We start from the raw sequence: 25,770 nt of genomic DNA, 5'->3' as shown, positions 1-25,770 counted from the left end.
GAACATCCCACAAGAGCTGCAGTTTAGGAGATGCTCTGACCCAGTCGTCTAGCCATCACAATTTGACCCTTGTTAAACTCGCTCAAATCTGGTTGGTGTATAAACCATCATAAGACATCAGTTCAGACTTGACCAACACCATCAGTTATTACAGAGTATCCTCCATTCAACAATTTGCATTAGATTCATTTGCTGCCAGATTTTCGGCACTGGCCTTGACATACTATGAATTATCAATGCAATAGATTCAGCCAGCGATGTTAATACAGCGGTACCTTGTAACTCGACGTCCCCTAAACTCAAAATCTTTGAAACTCGACGCCCTTTGCTGAGAAATTTTTACCCTTAAACTTTAACGCTTACCTTAAACTCAACGTGTTAATTTTTTAAAATGTATTTATTGAATTTTAATCTAACAATGAACTGCTACTTTGTTCAGTGCTCAGCTTGAGCGGTGCAGTAAAACGTCATCAAAGTGCGAATATGAGACGAATCTGCATTTGTGTGGAATAACCATCAATTTCACTCTGAAAGCTCCACATGTATCTGTGTTTAGCTGGATTTTTCTGCTGTTTCACTTTTAAACTTGTGTTATAGCTCAGGGTTCTTAGAAATGGTAAGAATCAGCTTTTTTCGAGAGTCTAAAACACTTATCGTTAGAAAAAAGCTTAACATGACTTAATGTATTAAAAGAACAACATAGAAACACTAAACCTCTCTAATTATTACTGCTCATAAGTTCTCTCCACTAATAAAATTCCTCGCTTGTTGTTTCAGTACAATAAGTCACATTAAACTTTGTCCACCGGCACACTCCATAGGAAATAACGACACAGCACTTCTCATGTGAATGTGCCTTTACTGAACTCGCTAAGGAATACGGTATTCCAAGATCAAGCATCTCCATGATTAGGAAGCATAAGGAAACAATAAAGAAATAAAGGTAAAGTGCAGGTTTTATTGTATTTGACCATGGGACGCATTAACAGGTTTCCCATACATCCTTATGGGAAAAATTCCTTGAAACTCAATGTCTTTAAAACTCAACGCCACTCCCAGAACCAATTGACGTCGAGTTTCAAGGTACCACTGTATATGTTTAAATTTTGTTTTATTTTATTTCTTTCTCATCAACAGCTTTATCCTGGTAAAGGTCACGGCAGGCCCGATTTTAAGACAGAAATATCCTAGACAGGGCGCCAATCCATCAATTTCCAACCATCCCCTCAGACATAGCCAATTATGTCTTTTCAGATAGCGGTGCTTAGATTCACACCTGTAATAAACCACTGCACCATTCGAGCACCCTGTTAACTCAGTTAACATATTTCCCTTTCAGTGATTTTTTTATTGAGTAGTTGGTATAAAATAATTTAGAATGAAAATCAGTTATGTATGATTCCCTAAACTAGGCAAAATCTTGAACTCGAATTATTGGCACACAGAGGATGGAACACTCATTGTGTGGAATATGTACATTAAGCAATTTCTATTTAAAGCTTTTTCCAGGACCTGTTAAAACTTGTCCTCAGTGAGCCTCTTCAGTGATTACCTCTGGGGTTTCATAAATAAAGGCTCCTTGGTACCAGTACCTGTAAATCACATAATTGTCCATGCAATGCCCTGTGGAGCTGTGCTAATGGTAAACCTGAACTGTAAATCCCACTGCAAAACACTTTTGGTAAGAACTTATACATCAAGAGTTATAGCACTACGTATTCTGACAAATGTTTGCATTTTTGTGTTGGCCATAATTAACACTGAAAAATCTAAAAACTAGAGAACGACCCAAAGACTTTTTTATACCATATGAGTCCATCTAGTGGCTACAAAGCCTGGATGTAGAGTTTATAGAGCACCAGATCTACAGTGAAACAACACTAAAATAATAATTGACTTGTAATTGTACTTGTAATTAGTAATTGTTTTTATTTATTTTGTTTATTTATTAGGATTTTAACGTCATGTTTTACACTTTGGTTACATTCATGACAGGAAACGGTAGTTACTCATTACACAAGGTTCATCAGTTCACACAAGGTTATATCGAACACAGTCATGGATAATTTAGTAACTCCAATTAATCTCACTTGCATGTCTCTGGACTGTGGGAGGAAACCTACGCAGACACGGGGAGAACAACGTCATGTTTTTACACACTTTGGTTACATTCATGACAGGAAAGGTAATTACTCATTACACAAGATTCATCACTTCACAAGTCATGGACAATTTTGTTTCTCCAATTCACCTTACTTGCACGTCTTTGGACTGTGGGAGGAAATCAGAGCTCCCGGAGGAAACCCACACAGACACGAGGAGAACATGCAAACTCCACACAGAAAGAATCTGGACCGCTTTACCTGGGAAGAAAACTCAGGACCTTCTTGCTGTGAGGCGACAGTGCTACCCACCTAGCCACCGTGCCGCCCTTTTATTTATTTAATTATTTATTTATTTGCACATACAAAAATGAAGAGTGATATCAGGGAAACTGGGCAAATTTTAATTAATTATTAAAATTAAGTATGCATAAAATAAACAATTTTGTCATGCCACACCCAACACCAAATCTCTTTCATTCTGTGTTATTAATATTATTAACACAATCCAAAAGAAAATTGTAATACTTTATTTATTACAAGTAAATTAATTTAACATCTTTAATATATCACATATATTGAATATACATAATATTAAACCACAAAAATGACATACAGATACTATTGCATTAAAAAACATTGTTACCTGTATTTAATTATAATTAAAAAAAATCATAATAAACTCAATAGGGCTAATAATGTGACATACCCAGCCTGACTTTCAGCCACAGATGACTGTGACAAAAGAATATAGAATTTAAAAAGAAAAACTGGAACTGGAAAAATTCCCATCATACCCACAAAAATAAAGTCCAAGAACCACTCGATGCAACATTATTAATTTAATAAACAATTATTTATTGTGGTAAGAGCTAGTCCAAACAAGCTGGCAGTGTACAAGTGGTGAAGGGAGTTAACCGTACAGTTCTATCTAATCCAGTGTGAGAAACATTCAGCTTATTTCTGCCTCTGTTCATCATATGTCATTTTAAAATAAATTTTAAAAAGTCGCTAGCCTTCATCATCCAGCTACAAAGTGCCATGGGTTTCTGAAGCACCTCCATATTTTAAATTACAGTACCATGATCTTTTTGCTCATGGGCTTGTTTAAATCTTCATTCATGGGAAAGTTTTAGATATGTCCATTTCATAACCATAAATGTGCACATAAATTACAGTAACAATAAAAAAGCTATTTGCTGTCATGGGGAATTTGATTACTATGTCCCGAATATTTCAGGCATTTCATTCTTGCTAAGACATGGGCCAGTTTGTTGGTTTGTGACTTTCCAGTTGATTCTAGTAGCTCTTCATGTGATTCTCTAAGAAGCAAACAGACAAGATACATTATTATTTTAGGAAAGCTACATATTTGCAACTAAAGTGCAATGGAAACTGATAGCTCTTGTAAGAAACACATATTTTAATCTTTAAGAACTATTAAGGCAATAGAATATTTTATATAAAATAAAACTGCCCACATAGAACTAAGAAAAGCACAAATAGTGTAAAAATTAAATGGAAAATTGTCATTGTCATTCATTCACTCAATCATTGTCTGTTTTGCCACTGTCCTTCCTGGTGGATTCAAATCACTGGGCAAAACACCCTGAATAAGTCGCCAGTCACACACACACACAACCTTAGGGCAATATTAGTAGCTCCAATTGGCATGACTGTATGTCTTTGGACTTGTGGGCAGAAATATAAGTACTCAGAAGACACAGGAAAAACATGTAAATTCCACATAGAAAAAACACTGGCCACCTGTTTAGGAAATTAAACCCAAAGTCTTATTGCTATTAGGCAACAGTGCTACCCACTGTGTCACCATGCCACTCCTGTCATTGACAGTAAACTTTAACTGTTACTATTAAAGAACTTACTCGTCATTTTTATTGCTGTCTTCCTTTAAAGAGTTTTCAAAGAGTCCAAACTCTGCATGAACCATGTCAGGAGTAAGAGAAGTGCCTGGACCTTCAGTGCTGTTAAACAAAATCAATTGATTATATGTATACATGGTTTTTTAAATATATATTCAAAACACTGACTCAATGTATACATAATTTTGTAAGTATATATTAAATATACAAAGTAAAGAATTGCCAAAATAAAATAACAACAGAACACTAAAAGAAAATAAAAGGAATAAAAGATAATATTAATTATTATTCATTATTCTGGTATCTGATTGGGTGGTGCAGCAGTAAAATACGCTAGCCCACTACTGGATGGATGGATGGATGGATGGATGGATGGATGGATAGATGGATAGATGGATAGATGGATAGATAGATAGATAGATAGATAGATAGATAGATAGATAGATAGATAGATAGATAGATAGATAGATAGATAGATAGATCACTTTATTAATCCCAGAGGGACGTCAAGTATTAGAACAGCTGAAAATATTAATTAAATAGGCTCAAGGTGCGTAAGAAATATTAAGTAAGTATTACAGTACAATGTTGATAGGTAATAAATAGTATATGCAATATGTAATATAATAGAAAAATTATAAAAGTGTCCTGTGCATTAAATATCCATAGATGTGCAATGACATAAACAGATCATGCTTCATGAGTCTGTCCTGATAGTCCTGAATTGACTCAGTGTCACTGTATTGACTCATTTGTCATTGTGGTCTCAGTGCCGGTCCCAAGTCAAGATAAAAATAAGGATGGTTGCATCAAGATGGACATCCAGTTTAGAAACTGTGCCAATTGAGGTATGTGGACCAGAATGATCTGCTGTGGGAGCCCTAAAAAACTACAGGACAAGCCAAACAAAAAAAATTGGCTTCTACTGTCTGCTCATAACAATATTCACAGCCATGCTCAAAATGCACATTAGATTAGTACCTGCCCTACATTCTTATTAATTTAAATGCCTTAAACAAAATAAATTGTGGCTTTTTGTTTTAAGATACTGGCAGTGTCTCTGCTTTTCTGCTGCGTCTCTGCTTTTCAAGTAAGTTATGTAGTCATGTTTAGTTAGCAATTGAAATGAACTGTTTGCTACTGACTTTGTTTAAATCTCCACTATGAGCACTGTATGCTACTTAAAATAGCTGAGCAAAGATTAATTTCCCTAATGATCTAAAAGCAATAACACAGAGTTAATACAGTATTATAGCTTACAGTCCCAATTTATCCTCGTCAGTAATGCTGTCAAGAGGGGCCAGCAGAGGTGGTGGGGCTTCCAAGGGCAGCACCAAATTGTTAAAGGGATCACATCTGCAAATAAAAATAAAACCAAATTATATAAAATTGTAGGAAATAGTAAAGGTAAGAGGAAAGTTAAGATATTGCATTAATTGCCCACTAGTTTTTGGTCATTTTATATCACTGTGTGTCTGTATGAGTTATGTGAGTATTCTTACATGCGTTGAGCACAGTTGCTGGTTGGAGTTGAAACAGAAGAAAACGTGTTCAAGGCCAAACATGGAAACTTCTTCCACATCATAACTCCTTTTATAATGTCCTAAAAAAAAAGGATCATTATAAATAAAGCATAACAATGCTCAATTAAAACAGTGAGAGGAAACACGTTTTAAGCACTTTCGTTTTTGTTTAATTTACTACCAATGCAAATATATAAATACAGAAATTCATACATTTTGTATTTTGGTTTTCTTCTTTTAAAAATGAACAAAAAGTGATCATTCATAATCATAAAACAGCCTTGCACTGGCTATGAAGATTTTACACAATGAAGAGCAGTCATAGTCAAGGTAAAGGAGCTTCAACAAGGAGTTTTCAAGGACAAAACTAGTAAACAACAACACAGATAATAGTCAGCAAAACTGGTTTAACAATTTACAGATGGAAGTTTTAGATGACCTGAAATCTACAGGAACAACAATTACACATAAAGTAATAAGGAACTGCACCAAAAGGATTTCTGTTTCTTCCCCCAATGACAAAACATTTCAGCTAACAAATTAGTATAAACAGAAGATGAGGATAAATGTGCTTGCCTGGCCTGGAATTTTAAAATTAGAGGGATTTTAAAGTTCAGTAGAGGGATTTGTGGTTTTGTGCCAAAACTACACCATAATGCTGCAAAATAATTCTTAGTGCAGACATATTAAAGCCAAAATTGCCAACAAAGGCTTTGCAATAAAGTACCAATATTATTTATTTGTGGCTTTTAATTCATTGTTTTTATCAATTTGGTTTTGAACCATATTTGTTTATGCTTTTAAACACGGTGCCCTCTGTTAATTTCCTTAAGTTCAATAAAGGTATTTCAATCGCACAATTGTTAAAAGTTGTCTAAAATCAGTGAGATGATATTATATGCTTCCTACTTTGTAAGACCAGCTTAAGAAAGGTGCTTTCCAATTCCAGCATGGCTGTGAACCACTGCAGAAAGTGAGGTACATAAAAGCATGGCTTGGTGATTTTGGTGGTAATGGAACACAGTGGCCTGCACAAAGCCCTGACCTTAACCCTAGTGAACACTTACGGGACAAATTAAACTGTTGGTTGCATGCAAAATCTGACCTATCCGCAATTTCGACTGTAACCACTTATTTTCCAGCTGAAGGCATTGTATAGTCACATGACCCAAGCAAATGTAAAAAGTTCGTAAATCACTTGTTGAATAGGTAAAAACCCTTACAGATACGTACCTTTCTATTTAGAAATGCCTTCTGGGTACTGAAGGTATGACCTTTATCTTTGGACACTGTGTATTTTGGCAGTGGACACAAATGGAACTCAGGGTCACTCTCTAAGTATAAAGGGGTTTGTTTGTAAGCATACACACTTGGAGCAGGGTTCTGAAATAAACAAAATAAAAAGGAAGTACATAAAACTGTTATAGCTAGTTATTAGAAGTTGTACATTTTACTTCAGCTTTATTTCTGTGCTTAAACACTAGCTTAGTGAGACACAAACTGAAAAATATAATGCACATGCTTACAAAGATTCGGAGAGGGTGAGCATTCGGTGGATTCAGCAAATCTTTAGGAGCATTAAATTCCATGACTGGGTTGATTTTCTGCTCTGGTCCCTGATCTTTTTGTAGTTCGTTGTCCATGCAACAATCTAAATCAGGATACATTACAGTGGGCAATAGCTCATCCTGTAGGAACACAACAAACACACACACACACACACACACACTGATAACACAAGCTTTCAAAACATTGTATTACAGTATATACAATGACTGGCCACAAAATTAGGACCATCCATCTTATATGCTGTCAAAACAGCTCTGATCTGATGAGACATGGACTACACAAGACAATTCTACCCAACCCCTTATCAAAGTCACTCAGGTCTTTATGCCTGATCATGAGTAACAACCATCAGCCCAACATGTAATTTTGTGTTTGAATAAATAGGATTTACACAAATCATACAAAGTATCCTCCAGGCCACCCAAGAAGGATGGGTCCCTGCTGAGTCTGGTTCCTCTCAAGGTTTCTTCTTGTAATTTTAAGGGAGTTTTTCCTTGCCACTGTCGCCCTCAGCTTGCTCAACAGGTTTTTTTTGGTCTGTTGGTCCTGGATTATATAAAGTTGATTTGAGACAATGTCTATTGTAAAAAGCGCTATATAAACAAATTTGACTTGAATTTAATAATGCACAATTGTCACATGCTAATTTTTGAGAGGTGGTCCTAATGTTTTGGCTGGCAAGAAGAAATTATATGTAAGAAATATATTTGACTACATTTCTCTTACCTGTGCTCCAGTGCGTAATGGTCTACACAATTTTGCGTGGACAAATGAGGCTTGGGCATCATGCACAGACATTTCCTGATACCCCATTATCCTGTAACGCTGAGGAACCTACAAAATCAATTTTTGGTCATATTCCCCTTTTAGGCAAAAACTTGAACACAGATCAAACATTTTGTTGATTTTCTGCTTGAAAATATAATTTGAAATTTAAAATAAAACAGACTCTACAGGAACAAAAGGTGGACACGTTACAGCTGTGTTACTAGAGTCTTAACTTGCATTTGTTAATGTAGCAACAAACTGTCTGTACTAAAAAACTGTTTGCTTTGCCTCACATATTTGTTGAATATTAATGATGTTTTAAACTGTAGATGGTCAGATCCTCAAGGTCTTTTAAGTGTGCATTGAGAAACTAAGCTGTTGAAGTATTTGCTCTTGATGTTTTTCACAAAAAGGCAGCCCTTGAGCCATTCTTGTTGTGCCCAATCTTGATAGTTACCTGTTACCTAATTACCTAAAGGAATGTGTTAGAGGCATCAAATTGGGAATGAATATATTTACAAATATCAATGAACATTGTTAGGTAAAACATTAAATAATTCTACTTTATGCTGTTTTTAATTGGATACCTCACTGCTTATATTTCATTTTTACCTATACTATTCCATTTTATGGTCACACATAACATAGGGTTCATTTACTTTGTAGTAATTATCAGCACACCTTGTTTACACTTATTTACCAAACAGTTTGTTAGATCCTATTTCAGAGTCAGTGTTGTGCTGATAGTTAATCACCACCCAAACAGTGAATTGGTTAATGTGGCAATGAAGCTGCCACGAATCAAGTCTCTTTGTGTTCCCGTAGTTCTGTTTATGTGCCACGCGCCTGTCTCTGGGAGCACATGTTGGAGGTCGTTTGTTGTTAGTGTCTAGCCGACGCCCCTCAAGATGATTGGACAATGAAGTTAATGATCCACAGCTGATCCTCATTGTAGGATAAGTGCTCAAGGCATTTAAGGAGGTCATTTTGACAGTCATGGTTTTGCTGGTCAGGTTTAGGGTGTAGCACAGCAAAGCGTCATGTTTCATGTTGTTACTGTAGCATTAGCATTTAGCTTAGTGTTAGCATAGTTCATGTGTTTGTGTCTGGTCGTGTCTTGTCATTTTAAATATACGTTTGTTTAACATCTTTGCGTGCCTGTCCTCGTCTCCTGTGTAGCCCATTCCTTACAGAAGCATTGCATCTGTCATGTTTTATTTAAAAACTAACATATAAAGCTCAGAAAAAAGAAAAAAATATATCGTTGTACTGTACCTTTAGATTAAAAAATGGAATGCAAGGGGTAAACTCTGGTTTAATGGTTCTCACATGAACACGACCAAGTCTGTTGATGGCCTGAAAGACAAATGAAATGTATGAACATTTTGAATAGTAACATCTAAAAGAAATATTATTTACAATAACCTGCTAAATTAGCTGTGATGAGTAAATAAAACAAATAAATGAATACAATTTTAAAGTAAATTACTTTACAATCAGCATGACCAGTTAGAGCCCAGTATAAGAACGACAATGATGATTCTACCTTTATAATAATATTGTGTGGGTTGCAATAATGCATGAGTTGAATTTAGTTTAGTTCAGGTTTGAAAAGTTGTATCAGTATTAGTAAAATACATTTAGAATGTGTTTTTTGTTTTGTTTTAATGGTACTCACAAGTTCATCAAAAAGGTCTGTAGAAGTAAAGATGGGCAGCGCGAATGGCAGCAGCTTTTCTGATGACAGATTTAGAAGCTGCTGCTTTGCATCAACCTCTAAAATAAAAAAATCAAGTCACTTATATTCACTTTGTTGTAAAGGTTAAAATGCATGAATTAAAAAAAACTCAATTAAGGTCAGCAGAAGTTAAAAATTACCTGTATCATTCTTTGTACTGGAAGCCGCTTTTCTCAACAAAAGCAGCCTGTTGTTCATACGGACACACAGGACAACCTGTAAACGCAAAACACACACAAATAGCATTATACAATCATGTAAAATATGTAAGTTGTTTTTAATCCCCAGCTTTGAACCAACTGCCACATGTACAACCCCCAATCTGAACAAGGAGAGCTGGATCAATCGGGAATATAAATCATTATCAGAAATGTGTATTTGCACCATAGGGTTCAGCTAGTCCTTTAAAACTGCATCAGTTAGTATTGGACATAATTATTTCTATAGGATTACTGACAACTACTATGAATACTATAAATTAATTGTACACCATACTTTGGCATACAGTTGGCAGTATACATTGTGTATTACTAGCTTCTTTGCAGTTAGCAGAGCATAAACCATTACAAATTTAATAAATATGGTAAAAAAAAAACATCTGAGGATGTGTGCAACAGTCTTCGGCCATCCTCCGCTCAATGCGGGGTGGTGCAAGCTGCAGAGAATTGCAATATGCATAAAAATTGGAAATGACTATATTGGAAAATACAGGGGGAAACATAAACACAACATAAATTAATTAATTAATTAATTCTTACCTTATGAACAGCTTGTTGAAAAAGCCTAAGGACTCTTTGTCTGACCTTCAGTTGGCTACACCCATAAGTGTTAAAAACAGGAGTGCAATCGGGATACTGCAACACAGTATTTTTTTATTTATAAGTCCTCAAACGATGTGATGTGAAATGTGATTAAATATAGTATAGTTTTATTATAGGATAAAGTCAGCTTTGAGTAGACTTCTGAGTCTTTGTAACTACCTGTCCTGCACTGCGTACAACACGATGAGATGACAGTCTTGGAGAAGACTGGGCAACATCCACCTCCTTGGCACTCATGACCGTTTGCACCTGTAACACATACCGTGGATTCATAATGTGTTTAGGCTTCTTGACTTTTTGTGAACTTTACAATGTTGTGTTTGATGTGGAATTGATAGAATTGCCATTTTCGCCCATACATGTACATTTAATCGTCCATAATGACAAAGCAAAATTTAATTACAAATATCTTATTTATAGTTTTTTATTTATTTATTTATTATATTCATGACGGTCATGGACTGTATTTTGTATCTTCAATTCACCTCACTTGCATGTCTTTGGACTGTGGGAGGAAACCAGAGCTCCTGCAGAAAACCCGCTCAGAGACAAGGAGAACCCAGACTGCTCCACCTGGAAATCAAACCCAGGACCTTCTTGCTGAGGCGACAGTGCTACCCAATGAGCCACTGTTGCCGCCCTCTTATTCATTCAAGAATTCAGACCCTTTAATGAGACATGCTAAATTGAGGTCAGGTGCATTTTGTTTGCTTTAGTTGTTATTGAGATGTGTCAAGAACTAAACCTCGACACTTCTGTCAAGATTTCTACAGTCCATCTGTCGCAGTTGGAATAGTTTGGACATTAATTGGTAAGGCACACACCTGGGTAAACAAGGGCCCTCAATTTACAGTACATTGTTGGATAAAAACCAAGCCATAAAGTCCTAGTCATGTCTTTGCAGCTTTACAATCAAATGTAGCGAGGCATTGATCAGGACAAGAATACAAAAGAATATATAAGACTTTGGGTGTTCCCAGGACCACAGTGGCTTTTATACTATTTTACAATATTTACATTGGCAAATAGCAGATGCTTTTATCCAGTGGCAATGTGGTAGTGGTGGGGCTTAAACCAGCAACCTTCCAATCACTAGACCAGAACCTTAACCACATAGCCACTGCTGCCCTAGATTAAGCTTGGTATAACCTTGAACCTATTTAGAGTTGGCCATCCAGCAACACTGCAATATACAGTATACAGAGATGGGAGAACCTGTTAGATGGCAAAGCAGCCCTGTTGGATAAAAGGCACGTAACAGCTAACTTGAAGTTAGCTAAAAGGCACTTACAATTTTATGGTCTGATAAGACAAAGAGCAGTACAGCAAGCATAACATCTAGAGAAAAACAAGCACTTAACAAAAAACATCTCTACAGTGAAACATGGTGGAGGCAGCATCATGTTATAGTGGTGATTTTCAGCAGCAGGAACAGGGAGACTGGTATAAAATAAATGAAGGGTGGCATGGTGGCTAGGTGGGTAGCACTGTCCCCTGACAGCAAGAAGGTCCTGGGTTTGATTCACAGGTTGATGGCGAGCTATTCCAGAGCGCACACAGACTCAAAACGTGGGACAACAATTCCGATTTCAACATGACATTGGCCGACACATACAAAAAAGACTGGAGTGGCTTTGAGAAAAGCCTCAGAATGCATCTGAGTGGCCCAGACATAGCACAGATGTTAAACTACATCATAAGTCTTAAGCGAGACCTAAAGATGACAGTTCATGGACCATGCAATCCAATCTGATGCGCTTGAGAGGGCTTTATTGACATGTTTTAAACACTTTTTTGAAGAAAGCATTGTTGGCATTTTGAGAGAATTGTGTTTACTTTTTAGATTTGAAACCTTTAAAACGGTACCTGAGGATTTGTACCTACAGGCTATCAAAATTTTTTTAGAAATGCTTTTATTTAGCAAAATATGATTATATTAGTTTTGAACTGGGGCGGCACGGTGGCTAAGTGGGTAACACTGTCATCTCACAGCAAGAAGGTCCTGGGTTCAATCCCCAGACCGGGCGGCCTGGGTCCTTTCTGTGTGGAGTTTGCATGTTCTCCCCATGTCTGCGTGGGTTTCCTCCGGGAGCTCTGGTTTCCTCCCACAGTCCAAAAACATGCAGTCAGGTTAATTGAAGACACTGAATTGCCCTGACACTGAATTGTGAATGGGTGTGTGTATGTGTGCGCCACATCCAGGGTGTTACTGTGTGCCTTGCGCTTATTGAAAAGCTGGGATAGGCTCCAGCACCCCCCTGCGACCCTAACTGGATAAGCAGTTAAGAAAGTGAGTGAGTGAGTGTGTGTGGGGTCTATATGCTACTAATAAAAATGCTGATTTTGGAAGTGATTTTGAAACAGCCAATGTCTCAATGAAGTTAACACATATTTTAGACTTTTTATTTCCGGCCACTTGGCTATACAGAGGTTGCCACAACAGATACAGTTTGCATACCAGACATGGTACAGATGCCCTTCCTGATGCAACCCTAGCTAGCCTGTTTCGGCCATTGCCCCAACGACACTAGCCAATCATGTTCATGCAGACTCCCGTCCGTCTGACAGCACCTCTGAGATTCTAACCCTAGGATCCCCAGATCTCAGCAGTAGTGGGCTAGCACTACCTGAGCATCACTAACACATGTTTTAGATAAGATTTCTTTATTTATATTTATAAGATCCTCACCATATACTCAGAAGCTGCAAATTCTTGCTCCTTCAAAACTTTCAGTTTGTCTTCAGCTGAGATCAAATCATCACCTAAATGCACCTGCCTAATAAGCAAAAAAAATCATGTTACTCTTATCACAATGCACTATGCTTGCAAATTTTATGTACACGCAAATATTACATACCATCGAAGCAGATTCGCTTTCTCCTTTTGGACATTTATTCGTACTTGATTTGCAAATGCAGCTTCTGTCATTTGTCTCGTCTGCTGTGCAGTCTTGGTATGGGACATGGCTGTAATTAATTAAATGCAAGCAAAGACATTTTTAATGAACAGTGCAAAATACAGTACAGACAGGGCACAATGCAAATAGCACAATTAGTGCTAGTAGTGCGATTTACCACCCTTGAAAGTCATTTAAGGAATGCTAATTGCAATCAAAAGCAGGTATTAATCTAATGTGAAATCCACATGTTGCAGTTATTTTATCAGCAATGAGAAAGCAGAATGCATTTTAGATTGAGCCATGGACTTTAGTAGCAGATTTTCTAAACTACAAACACTCAAGTTCATAAGACATAAAGAATTCCAGGGTGTTCATGTGAGTTTGAATCACAGCCACGTTATAAACCGGCTAGGGGACCCACACAAGGCACGATTAGTTGTGTCTTGAGGGAAGAATGATTTGAATGGGCTCTTCATTGCTACTCCAATTCCTGCTTTTGCTGGCTGGTTGAGGCATCTGCATGAGCAATGGTTGATTTACAGATAAAAGAATGAGTCTTGGTCGCCCAACAACCTATCAGCGGTTCATGGCTAGCCCTCCTCTGAACACTGTCAATACTTTAACCCAGTTTTCTGGGCATAAAGATTTGGAGCTTACCAGTCACTCAGATCTTTATGCAGATCATATCTGCTGCACTCAACATGTGAACTAGATTGTGAAACTACCATCAGCTTAACATCTAATATATCCCTGACCCTTACATGCACAATTCATTTACATTTACAATTTTTGGCATTTTTGAGGGGTGGTGATAATGTTTTGGTTCATTAGTGTATATTATATTATACATCAGTATTAGTTATAGGTGGCAATAATTAGTAAGATCAATTAACTAGTTTTGAATTGATATTGATTTGACAAGTTATTATTGCCAGCTCAACCTCAACAGAAAACCTTTTATGAAATTTAAAAATAATATGGACAGTTGACTAATTAATAGCACTTATACGAAAAGACTATTTACGGACTTTGTTTATAGGTTTCAGCTACCGTCACTGTTGCTAAATACTTAATGCTATCATTTCTTAAACTGGAAACAGTTATTTCTACTTACCCTCTCGGAGGTCTGTATAGCTAATTTTGTCCTGGTGTTGAATTAACATTTTAGCAAGTCCAGCAGGGGTGGTAATATCCACACCAGAGGTCTGAGAACAGGGCTCAGATTTGATCTTCTTTTTAGTTTGCTGTTTAAGTGAAAAAAGAACAATGTAAGTATTCGTACAGTATTATACTTTTAAGAAAATATGAACATAAATGTGACTTCAAAAGGACTAATACTAAACAGCAGTGCGTACCTTCTCTATACTAGGAGCTACTTTGAGCTTCGGCTTGGGAGAAGTAAACAGGACATCAGGATGTCTTTTAGTTCTCGGTGCTTTGGGAACCATTATAGCAAACTCATCATTTTTGGTCTGTTTACTAATGCAGAGAAAAAGTCATAAAGCTTACTGTGGGCATGCATAATAAACATGGTAATATTGGACCTCCAATAATTATGCAATACAGAATTAACATTTATATGCATTTTATACAAAATGTGATGGCAGTCATGTTGCTTGGGGGCGACAGTCTTAGTCAGTGGCTACAAATTTGCATACAAACTTCTTTTCATTTATTCATTGTCTTTTTTTTAACATGGTTTTACCCTGGTCAGGGTCGTGATGGGTCTGATTAATTGGGTAAAGTTAGGAAACAACCCAGTCACACAATCACAGGGCAAAAACCCTCCCTCTCTCGCTCTCTTTCAAGATTCAAGATTTAAAGTAGCTTTATTGGCATGACTGTAGGAAACAATATTGCCAAAGCATTACAACAATAATACAATTACAAAATAAGCAAAAGATAACAATAAACAATAAAAGTGAATAGATTTTTTTTTTTTTAATAAACAATAAAAACACTGGTAAATTTACAGGCAGATATACAGATAATATATAACTGTATTTTATATACAGTGTATCACAAAAGTGAGTACACCCCTCACATTTCTGCAAATATTTCATTATATCTTTTCATGGGACAACACTATAGACATGAAACTTGGATATAACTTAGAGTAGTCAGTGTACAACTTGTATAGCAGTGTAGATTTACTGTCTTCTGAAAATAACTCAACACACAGCCATTAATGTCTAAATAGCTGGCAACATAAGTGAGTACACCCCACAGTGAACATGTCCAAATTGTGCCCAAAGTGTCAACATTTTGTGTGACCACCATTATTATCCAGCACTGCCTTAACCCTCCTGGGCATGGAATTCACCAGAGCTGCACAGGTTGCTACTGGAATCCTCTTCCACTCCTCCATGATGACATCACGGAGCTGGTGGATGTTAGACACCTTGAACTCCTCCACCTTCCACTTGAGGATGCGCCACAGGTGCTCAATTGGGTTTAGTCCATCACCTTTACCTTCAGCTTCCTCAGCAAGGCAGTTGTCATCTTGGAGGTTGTGTTTGGGGTCGTTATCCTGTTGGAAAACTGCCATGAGGCCCAGTTTTCGAAGGGAGGGGATCATGCTCTGTTTCAGAATGTCACAGTACATGTTGGAATTCATGTTTCCCTCAATGAACTGCAGCTCCCCAGTGCCAGCAACACTCATGCAGCCCAAGACCATGATGCTACCACCACCATGCTTGACTGTAGGCAAGATACAGTTGTCTTGGTACTTCTCACCAGGGCGCCGCCACACATGCTGGACACCATCTGAGCCAAACAAGTTTATCTTGGTCTCGTCAGACCACAGGGCATTCCAGTAATCCATGTTCTTGGACTGCTTGTCTTCAGCAAACTGTTTGCGGGCTTTCTTGTGCGTCAGCTTCCTTCTGGGATGACGACCATGCAGACCGAGTTGATGCAGTGTGCGGCGTATGGTCTGAGCACTGACAGGCTGACCTCCCACGTCTTCAACCTCTGCAGCAATGCTGGCAGCACTCATGTGTCTATTTTTTAAAGCCAACCTCTGGATATGACGCCGAACACGTGGACTCAACTTCTTTGGTCGACCCTGGCGAAGCCTGTTCCGAGTGGAACCTGTCCTGGAAAACCGCTGTATGACCTTGGCCACCATGCTGTAGCTCAGTTTCAGGGTGTTAGCAATCTTCTTATAGCCCAGGCCATCTTTGTGGAGAGCAACAATTCTATTTCTCACATCCTCAGAGAGTTCTTTGCCATGAGGTGCCATGTTGAATATCCAGTGGCCAGTATGAGAGAATTGTACCCAAAACACCAAATTTAACAGCCCTGCTCCCCATTTACACCTGGGACCTTGACACATGACACCAGGGAGGGACAACGACACATTTGGGCACAATTTGGACATGTTCACTGTGGGGTGTACTCACTTATGTTGCCAGCTATTTAGACATTAATGGCTGTGTGTTGAGTTATTTTCAGAAGACAGTAAATCTACACTGCTATACAAGTTGTACACTGACTACTCTAAGTTATATCCAAGTTTCATGTCTATAGTGTTGTCCCATGAAAAGATATAATGAAATATTTGCAGAAATGTGAGGGGTGTACTCACTTTTGTGATACACTGTACATATGTAAATATACACAGAACTGTTCTCTCTCTCTTTCTCTCTCTCTCTCTCTCTCTCTCTCTCTCTCTCTCTCTCTCTCTCTCTCTCTCTCTCACACACACACACACATTCACACAGGGCAATTTTATTAACTCTAATTGGCCTGACTGCATATCTTTGGTCTTCCTTGCTGTGAGGGGACAGAGTTATCTACTATGTCCCAGTGCCACCAAATGCAAGCTTCTTAGTAAACAAAATCAATTTAGAAATTGTTAAATATACATAGAGGGTGGCACGGTGGCTTGGTCTCCTCACAGCAAGAAGGTCCTCGGTTCGATCCCCAGACGTGGCAGTCCAGGTCCTTTTTGTGTGAAGTTTGCATGCTCTCCCTGAGTCTGTGTGGGTTTTCTCCGGGAGCTTGTGCCCTATAGGTAAATGGGTGTGTGTATGTGTGTATGTGGGTCTGCACTGCGATGGACTGGCGCTCCGTCCAGGGTGTTACTGTGTACCTTGCGCCCATTGAAAAGCTGGGATAGGCTCCAGCACCCCCCTTCGACCCTAATTGAATAAGCAGTTAAGAAAGTGAGTGAGTGAGTAAATATACACACAGCACCTCAGATTATTCATTTGGTGGTGCTAAAAGTTCCTTAATGTAATTTAACTTAATGGCATGACCTCCTAACTCCTAGTTAGTACTTGTGGTTGTTACATCAATCACAAGTTCAGTTAAGGTTGATGTGCATAATTCCACAATAAGGGCAGAAGTGGGCAGAAGTGCAAGGCACAAACCACTGCTGACCAAAATAAACATTTAAATGACCGCCATGACTTTTGAAATAATATTCTGTACCCACTACTACTACCACAACTAACTAATGAGACAAAGGTAACATCTGGCATAAAGGCAACAATGCATTCCACCATAAAACATCATACCAAAAGTCAAACATGGTGGTGGTAGTGTAATAGTTGGACAATGCTTTGCTTCCGTAGGACCTGGACGACTTATCATAACTGATGGAACCATGAATTCTGCTCTCTGTCAGAGACAACTATATCTTCCCCAAATCCTGCAACATTATTCGCCAATATTCACTACACTACAAAATATAAAGTGAAGTCAAGTCACCTTTATTACTATAGCACATTTTACATTTTCATTTACATTTTCAGCATTTAGCAGACGCTTTTATCCAAAGCGACTTACACAATGAGCGGAACGCGATGAGCAATTGAGGGTTAAGGGCCTTGCTCAGGGACCCAACAGTGGCAACTTGGTGGTGGCAGGGCTTGAACCGGCAACCTTCTGTTTACTAGTCCAGTACCTTAACCACTGAGCTATCACTGGCCCAGTTAAAAGACAACGTGTGTCAACCAAAGTGCTGTACATTAAAATCAAGTATAAATACCACTCAACTATGCATATAACATTTAACAAATCATTAACATACATACAAAATAACATACATACGCACCAACATATAAATCAAATACTGTATATATAAAAAAATATAAAATCTAAGTAACTGTACTTGAGAGTCAGATGAGGAGAGCAGGATGCTGTCAGTGTGCAGACAAATGGTTTGGAGTTGAACTGAGAGGTGACCAACTGTAGAGTCATTTCAGCCGTTCCATACTGCAGTGGTGTATACGTAACTGTAACATCTACACTTCCATTGGCTGGGATTACTCCTGATAAGACAAGTATATACAAATATAGATTACTGAAGTGCAGATGTAGACAGCTGCTACAGATGGGCACTCATCACCCTACAATAATAATTAAAGATCATGTATTGTAATTAAATATATTAGGATTTAAAGAGCGTTTTTTACCTGATAAAGGATTGATGCTGAAAGCTTCATGGGACTGCAAGCAGTGCACTTGGAACTCAAAGTCTACTGGGAAACTGCAGCTCAATGGAAATACATGAGTTGCACTTTTATGGAAGGAAGAAAAACAAGACATTTAGAGATTCAGAAGAAAAAACACAGTAATAATAATAATACAGTTGTACCTTATAACTCGACATCCCCTAAACTCGAAATCTTTAAAACAACGCAGTTCGTGGAGAAATTTGTACTCTTAAACTTGACGTGTTTTTTTTTTTTGCATTTTGTCCCTTTTTCTCCCCATTTGTAGCACATCTAATTTTTTTTATCCAATTCCGTTATGCTTCCTCTCTACTGGTGCTGACCTCCACCAGGTCCACCTCGATTGAGGAGAGCGAACTGACACACACCCCCTCCGACACGTGTGCAATAATAACTGCTGCATCTTTTCACCTGCATGGGGTCGAGTTTATATGCGGATCAGCCTTGTGCACGGAGAGCCACACCCTGATCGCATTATTCCTCTACTTTGTGCAGACGCCATCAATCAGGTCTTAATTGTATCAGTTATGAGGTCCCTATCCAGCTCCCTCCCTGGATAAACAACAACCAAACGTTGTTCATATAGCTGCCCAGCCCAGTCCAGCCGCATGGTAGAGCTGAGATTCGATACGATTTATTAGAAATCCCAGCTCTGGTGTGCTAGCGTATTTTACCGATGTGCCACCTGAGCGGCGTGATTACCTTTTTTTGTTTAGCGCTTGGCTTGAGAGGTGAGGTAAAACGTCATCAAAGTGCGAATCTGCAGTTGTGTGGAATAACTGTCAAATCTACTCTGAAAGCTCCACATGTATCTGTGTTTAGCTGGATTTAAACTTGTGTTATAGCTCAGGGTGCTGAGAAATTGTGAGAATAGGAACACTAAATCTATCTTTATTATTACTGCTCATAAGTTCTCTCCACTAATGAAATTCCTCGCTCGTTGTTTTGGTACAATACGTTAAGTATTGAGCACTGCCACACTCCATAGGAAACAATGGCACAGTCAGCGCAAAAGCGTTTTGTCACTTCTCATGTGAATTACTGAGTTTGCTAAGGAATATGCTATTCCAAGATCAAGCATCTCCACAATTAAGAAGCATAAGAAAACAATAAATTGAGTTAAAGTGCAGGTTTTATTATATTTTTATATTGATTTTTAACTGTTTTCATTGTATTTCAGTGTTTTTTTATATTATATTTGTGTTATTTTCAGTGTATAACTGTCAAAAACAACCCCATTATTTTACATTAGCCAAATATTAATGCATTAATCCATGGAATGCATTAACAGGTTTCCCACACATCCAGAGACGGTAAGGAGGCACAGATGAACCATCAGGTACAACTAACTATGAGCAATTAGCTTTTGGCACCTTTGTCCCAGTGACACAGTTGGCAGACTGATGCGAGACGGCATATGAAGATCATCAATGACTGGATAAGCATGGACAGGGACTAGCAAATTCTCGTCTCCCTACAGAAACAAATGTAGAGCACAAGCAAGTAAGTCTGATCATACACCTCATTGCCATAGTCTTCCTTGTATGTTTTACATTTCGAAAAGCAGAAATATTAGAAAAGAATGGCCTGACCTTGCAATGAATCCGGACGCTGTCATAAAAATAGCGCCACTCGTTGGGACTGAAGTAAACATTAATGCTGTATGAAAGTCCTGGAACTAGTCGACTCTGTATTTAAAAGACATTTTTACTCTCAAAAATATTTACCCCATATAAATATACATTATTACTACTTACATTGTATAATCAATTACCTTCGGTGTGTACTCAGTTCGAAAGTACTTTGTTTGGGTGGGAAGAATGTGGACATTAAGGACTTCAGAAGAAATATTGATGAGTTTCTTTAAACATTAGAACAAAAAAAACAATTAACAATTTTCTAATGATATCTAGAGCTGACTTTGCTAAGAATAATTTGGGAAGTTTATTCCTCTACAAGTAATAGCATTACACTATACAGTAGACCCTTGAATGACGAACGGTTTACCATACAAACATTTTGGGTTACGAACGATCTTTTTTAACTTAGCGTACAAACAAATTTCGGATCACGAACCGAAATTCGCGAAACATGTGACATCACGAACACGTTCACTCCAACCGTCTCTCTCTATATGTATATATAGTGAGCGAATATTCGGACAGCGGACGGTGTTTTTTTCAGTGTTTTCTTTATATTTCGTAAAATTCTATATTAAAATGGCCAAAAAGAAGCTGCAGAGAAAACGTTTTTGTGTTGTATAATTACTCCTGTCAGTAGATCAGTAGTCACTGTGTATCAGACAGAGGGGACAGTAAGTGAGAGAGAAGAAGGAAGTCTGCTTAATATTTTTTTTTTGTGCAATTGCACCTACAAAATACAACACTATTAAAATAAAGAAGGAAATAATAGAGACATATGAGAGTTATTGTTGTTTTCTGATACATTTTATAAAAAAAAGAAGGAAATGTATTATGGTGAATGGTACAGCACACGTACTGTACTGAAATGTGATGTGTGTGTTTTTAAGTACAGTACAGTACTACTGTGTATTGTTTATTATTATTGTTTATTACAGGAATGTCTATTCTATAATTTAAGATTAAGGGAAATATACTTGTATTTATAACAAAAACACCATTTAAGACATTAGAAAGGTTAGGTAAGGGGGAGGTTTGGGAGGTCTGGCACGGATTAATTCTATTTACATGATTTCTTATGGGAAAAATAGGTTTAACTAACGAACATTTTGACTTAAGAACAGCCCTTTGGAACCAATTAAATTCGTAAGTCAAGGGTTTACTGTATTACCAAAAGTATGTGAACACCTGTCCATCAGCTTATTTGATATCCCATTCCAATACCATCAGCATTAATATGAAAATTGTCCCTTCTTTATACCTATAACAGGCTGCACTCCTCTGGAAATGCTTTCCAAGATTTAAAGATTTGTCTTACAGACTTTTTACACATTGTCATCAGTTTTCCAATTCAGTTTTTCAAGGTTTTTTAAAGAAATGCGATCAGGGTGCAGGTCAATGTTGCTCCTCACCCAAATAGTCAAACCATGTCTTTATGGAATTTGTATACATGACCACAATCATGCTGAAAGAACACCTGAACCTAATGATTAGGAACAGTATGAATCATAGCCATTACTAATGGATATAAATAATATCTAATAAATATAGTTTGTTTGTGCATTAGGATTTTAACGTCATGTTTTACACTTTGGTTACATTCATGACAGGAACGGTAGTTACTCATTACACAAGGTTCATCAGTTCACACAAGGTTATATCAAACACAGTCGTGGACAATTTAGTATCTCCAATTCACCTCACTTGCATGTCTTAGGACTGTGGGAGGAAACCAGAGCTCCCGGAGGAAACCCATGTGGACAAGGGGAGAACATGCAAACTCCACACAGAAAGGACCCGGACCGCCCCACCTGGGTATCAAACCCAGGACCTTCTTGCTGTGAGGCAACAGTGCTACCCTCTTAGCCACCATGCCACCCGTATCTAATGAATATGAATAATGAATAATAATTAAGAGTGGTATGAATCATAGCCATAGTTAACTACTGAATATTAAAGCACAGTAAATGTATTGTACAGTAGACTTGTTCAGAAGCGGTCCACATACCAGAACCTTCTTGTATTCCTTTCCCACTTCAAACCCACCAAAGTGCAACTCTGATGGTTCAACTTCAACAACACTATTGCTCTTAACCTTCGCAAAGACTCCTGAGAAAGACAGAAAGAGGAGTTAGATTAAGTCCTAATGTAACAAATACTCTGATCAAGCATAACATTATGACCACCTCATTGTTTCTACACTCACTGTCCATTATATCAGCTCCACTTACCATATAGAAGCACTTTGTAGTTCTACAATTACTGACTGTAGTCCATCTGTTTCTCTACATACTTTTTTAGCCTGCTTTCATCCTGTTCTTCAATGGTCAGCACCCCCACAAGACCACTACAGAGTGGGTGTTATTTGGGTGTTGGATCATTCTCAGCACTGCAGTGACACTGACATGGTAACACTTGTGTGTTAGTGTGTGTTGTGCTGGTATGAGTGGATAAGACTCAGCAGTGCTGATGGACTGAGAATAGTCCACCAACCAAAAACATCCAGCCAACAGTGCTCCATCGGCAGCATCCTGTGACCACTGATGAAGGTCTAGAAGATGACCAACTCAAACAGCAGTCAGTGTGACTGCAGTGCCGAGAATGATCCACCACCTAAATAATACTTGCTCTGTGGTGGTCCTGACCATTGAAGAACAGGGTGAAAGCAGGCTAAAAAGGTATGTAGAGAAACAGATGGACTACAGTGAGTAATTGAAGAACTACAAAGTGCTCCTATATGGTAAGTGGAGCTGATAAAATGGATAGTGTGTGTAATTAGAAAGGGTTATGGAGCCATAGCAAAAGAAATATAGTCATACTAGTTTCAAGAAGATGATGGGAAACATTGCCACTCCTCCTTGTTTCCTCTATTAGCTGGCCAAGATGATACATTTTCTTTTTCTTCACACTGTCTGAGAAAGTCTTGGGAGATTGCAGCATGACTTCCATTCTGGCTCTTTAAACCGACTTAATTATGACAAAAGAACAGAAACATCTAGAAACTTTAGTCAGCATGCATACTGTCACTAATATGCAGTCAAAGGGTTTTCCAAGTCAAATTAAAGCTCATATTTATAATTCAAATTAAATACATTAAATGACACAAGCCCATAAAACGAATGTTTAATGTATTTACATGTAAAATAAAAATATGTAATGAATAATTAACTAATTAATAAAGTTCAGCTATATGGAACACTGAATGAACATATTGCTGACACAGTTTGAAAAAAGGCAAACAAACAATGAATTTGTTATTTACAAATAATATCGTAAAATATAGAGTAAAATATAACGTAACATATATTTTATATATATATATATATATATATGTTAATTTGTTCAAATATATGTTAATTATATAACTAAAGGCAACAGAAACGCTTGTGACATTTAGTACACACCTGTTTTTTCTCAACCCTGGAAGCCTTGTCAACAGTTCCACCACCATGGCAACAAGAACGCTATCACGACGGCTATTGGCTAACGCTACTCTTCAAAATAAAAGCACATAAACATGAGGAGATTTGTCAAAATGTTCGTTAGTTAAACCTATTTTTCCCATAAGAAATCATGTAAATAGAATTAATCTGTGCCAGACCTCCCAAACCCCCCCTTACCTAACCTTTCTAATGTCTTAAATGGTCTTTAAATAATACAAGTATTTTTTCCCTTCATCTTAAATTATAGAATAGACATTACTGTAATAAACCATAATAAACAACAATACACAGTAGTACTGTACTGTACATAAAAACACACATCACATTTCAGTACAGTACGTGTGTACCATACACCATAATACATTTCCTTCTTTTTTTTTATAAAATGTATCTACCAGAAACAACAATAACTCTCATATTTCTCTATTATTTTCTTCTTTATTTTAATAGTGTTGTATTTTGTAGGTGTAATTGCACGAAACAGAGAATACTTTACTCAGCGACTTCCTTCTTCTCTCTCACTCACTGTCCCCTCTGTCTGATACACAGTGACAGCTACTGGAAGGAGTAATTATACAACAACAAATAGCATTAGATTGTTTTATTTTCTCACCACTACACTTTCTCTGCACATTCTTTGAGGCCATTTAAAATAGAATTTTACAAAATATAAAGAAAACACCGAAAACACTCTGTCCGCTGTCCGAATGTTTGCTCACTGTATATATATATATATATATATATATATAGAGAGAGAGAGAGAGAGAGAGAGAGAGAGAGAGAGACGGTCGGAGTCAACTTGTTCGTGACGTCACGTGTTTCGCGAATTTCGGTTCGTTATCTGAAATTTGTTCATACGTTAAGTTGAAAAAGATCGCTCGTAACCCAAAATGTTAGTATGGTAAACCGTTCGTAACTCAAGGGTCTACTGTATAATACCCCTAAATATAAAAAGTAGGGTTCCAATTCACTCCACAAGTGTTCTGTATGGTTGAAGTCATGGCTCTGTGAAGGCCTCTGGACCTCTTCCATACAACAGCCCATCAAATTATGTTCTTATACGATTACATTTACAGCATTTAGCAGATGCTTTTATCCAAAGCAACACACAGTCCTTTGACAGTATACGTACAGTCTGAGCAATTGAGGGTTAAGGGTTTTGATCAAGGGCCCTACAGTGGCAAACTGGCTGCAGTGGGGCTTAAACCAGCAACCTTTCAATTACTAGTCCAGTACTTCAACCACTAGGCTACAACTGCCCTGAGTTTGTGCCTTTCCCAAACTGTTGGCACAAAATTAGAAGCATATAGTTTTATTTTATATAATATTTAAATAAACACCCAAACTAAATATTAAATAATAAGGATTGTCTACATACTTTTGGTTATTCATTATATTTATGAACTTTTCCGTTGGCTTTATCATTAAATGAATAATAACCACATGTGTTTAAGGATGGTATTAAGAAACTCTGTCTGGCCATGAGGGCCCAACAGCAGCAACCTGGCAGTGGTGGGGTTTGAACCAGCGACCTTCTGATTACTAGTACTAGAACCCTGCAGTTATTGAGTCACCCAACTTATGTTCATATTGGATGGATGGATGGATGGATGGTCAGTCATTTCTCAGTACAGGTACAAGGCAACAAAATGCAGTTAGCATCTACCAGAAGTGCAAATAGTAGCATTGTGCAAAGACAAAACAGAGAATATCAGTAAACATATATCTATGATTAATATATAGTTTTAACTATAGCTATTTACGTGTTCTGCTACTTCCTGGCTGAGTTCAACAACATTGTTCCCAGTTGATTGTGAACAGCTGACTTGTTGGCATTCTATTGCAGAAACACACTCAGATTCAATGAGCACTTTAAAATGACCCATTCTTTTCACAAATGTAAATACAGACTGTATGACTA

The 25,770-nt window shown here is 37.6% G+C and overlaps 1 protein-coding gene across 2 annotated transcripts; it reads right to left on the bottom strand.

Annotated features, from left to right (window-relative positions):
* Positions 1–2,936: 2,936 nt before the first annotated feature.
* cfap221 (cilia and flagella associated protein 221) lies at positions 2,937–23,852 on the bottom strand. 2 transcript variants are annotated; one of them, XM_063010403.1, is made up of 24 exons: positions 23,811–23,852; positions 23,226–23,373; positions 22,415–22,515; positions 20,541–20,627; positions 20,359–20,454; positions 20,140–20,240; positions 18,728–18,831; positions 18,424–18,583; positions 14,660–14,783; positions 14,419–14,548; positions 13,263–13,371; positions 13,094–13,181; positions 10,564–10,653; positions 10,342–10,437; positions 9,724–9,799; positions 9,524–9,621; positions 9,121–9,201; positions 7,804–7,911; positions 7,035–7,196; positions 6,742–6,891; positions 5,488–5,588; positions 5,246–5,341; positions 3,989–4,087; positions 2,937–3,424 (listed from the first exon to the last, which is right to left on the bottom strand). In XM_063010403.1, exons 2-24 carry the CDS (start codon positions 23,353–23,355, stop codon positions 3,295–3,297), a joined length of 2,517 nt encoding a protein of 838 aa, XP_062866473.1. In that variant the 5' UTR covers positions 23,356–23,373; positions 23,811–23,852; the 3' UTR covers positions 2,937–3,294. The 2 variants fall into 2 exon arrangements, with proteins under 2 accessions (XP_062866473.1, XP_062866472.1); XM_063010402.1 differs by having other exon boundaries at positions 23,226–23,401; positions 23,811–23,830.
* Positions 23,853–25,770: the final 1,918 nt, after the last annotated feature.

Source organism: Trichomycterus rosablanca, chromosome 15 (assembly GCF_030014385.1).
Source record: "Trichomycterus rosablanca isolate fTriRos1 chromosome 15, fTriRos1.hap1, whole genome shotgun sequence".
NCBI classification, from domain to species: Eukaryota; Metazoa; Chordata; class Actinopteri; order Siluriformes; family Trichomycteridae; genus Trichomycterus; species Trichomycterus rosablanca.
The sequence above is the reverse complement of the archived record's forward strand: the minus strand, read 5'-3'. Positions and strand labels throughout refer to the sequence as shown.

Excerpts from the sequence above, each read along its gene's own strand:
- cfap221 (XM_063010403.1), bottom strand. The coding sequence starts at position 23,355 with ATGGAAGTCATGCTGCAATCTCCCAAGACTTTCTCAGACAGTGTGAAG. Across the intron at positions 13,372-14,418 it reads CTATACAGACCTCCGAGAGG|CCATGTCCCATACCAAGACT; the intron begins GTAAGTAGAAAT and ends AATTAATTACAG. Across the intron at positions 4,088-5,245 it reads GACGAGGATAAATTGGGACT|CACTGAAGGTCCAGGCACTT; the intron begins GTAAGCTATAAT and ends TTTGTTTAACAG.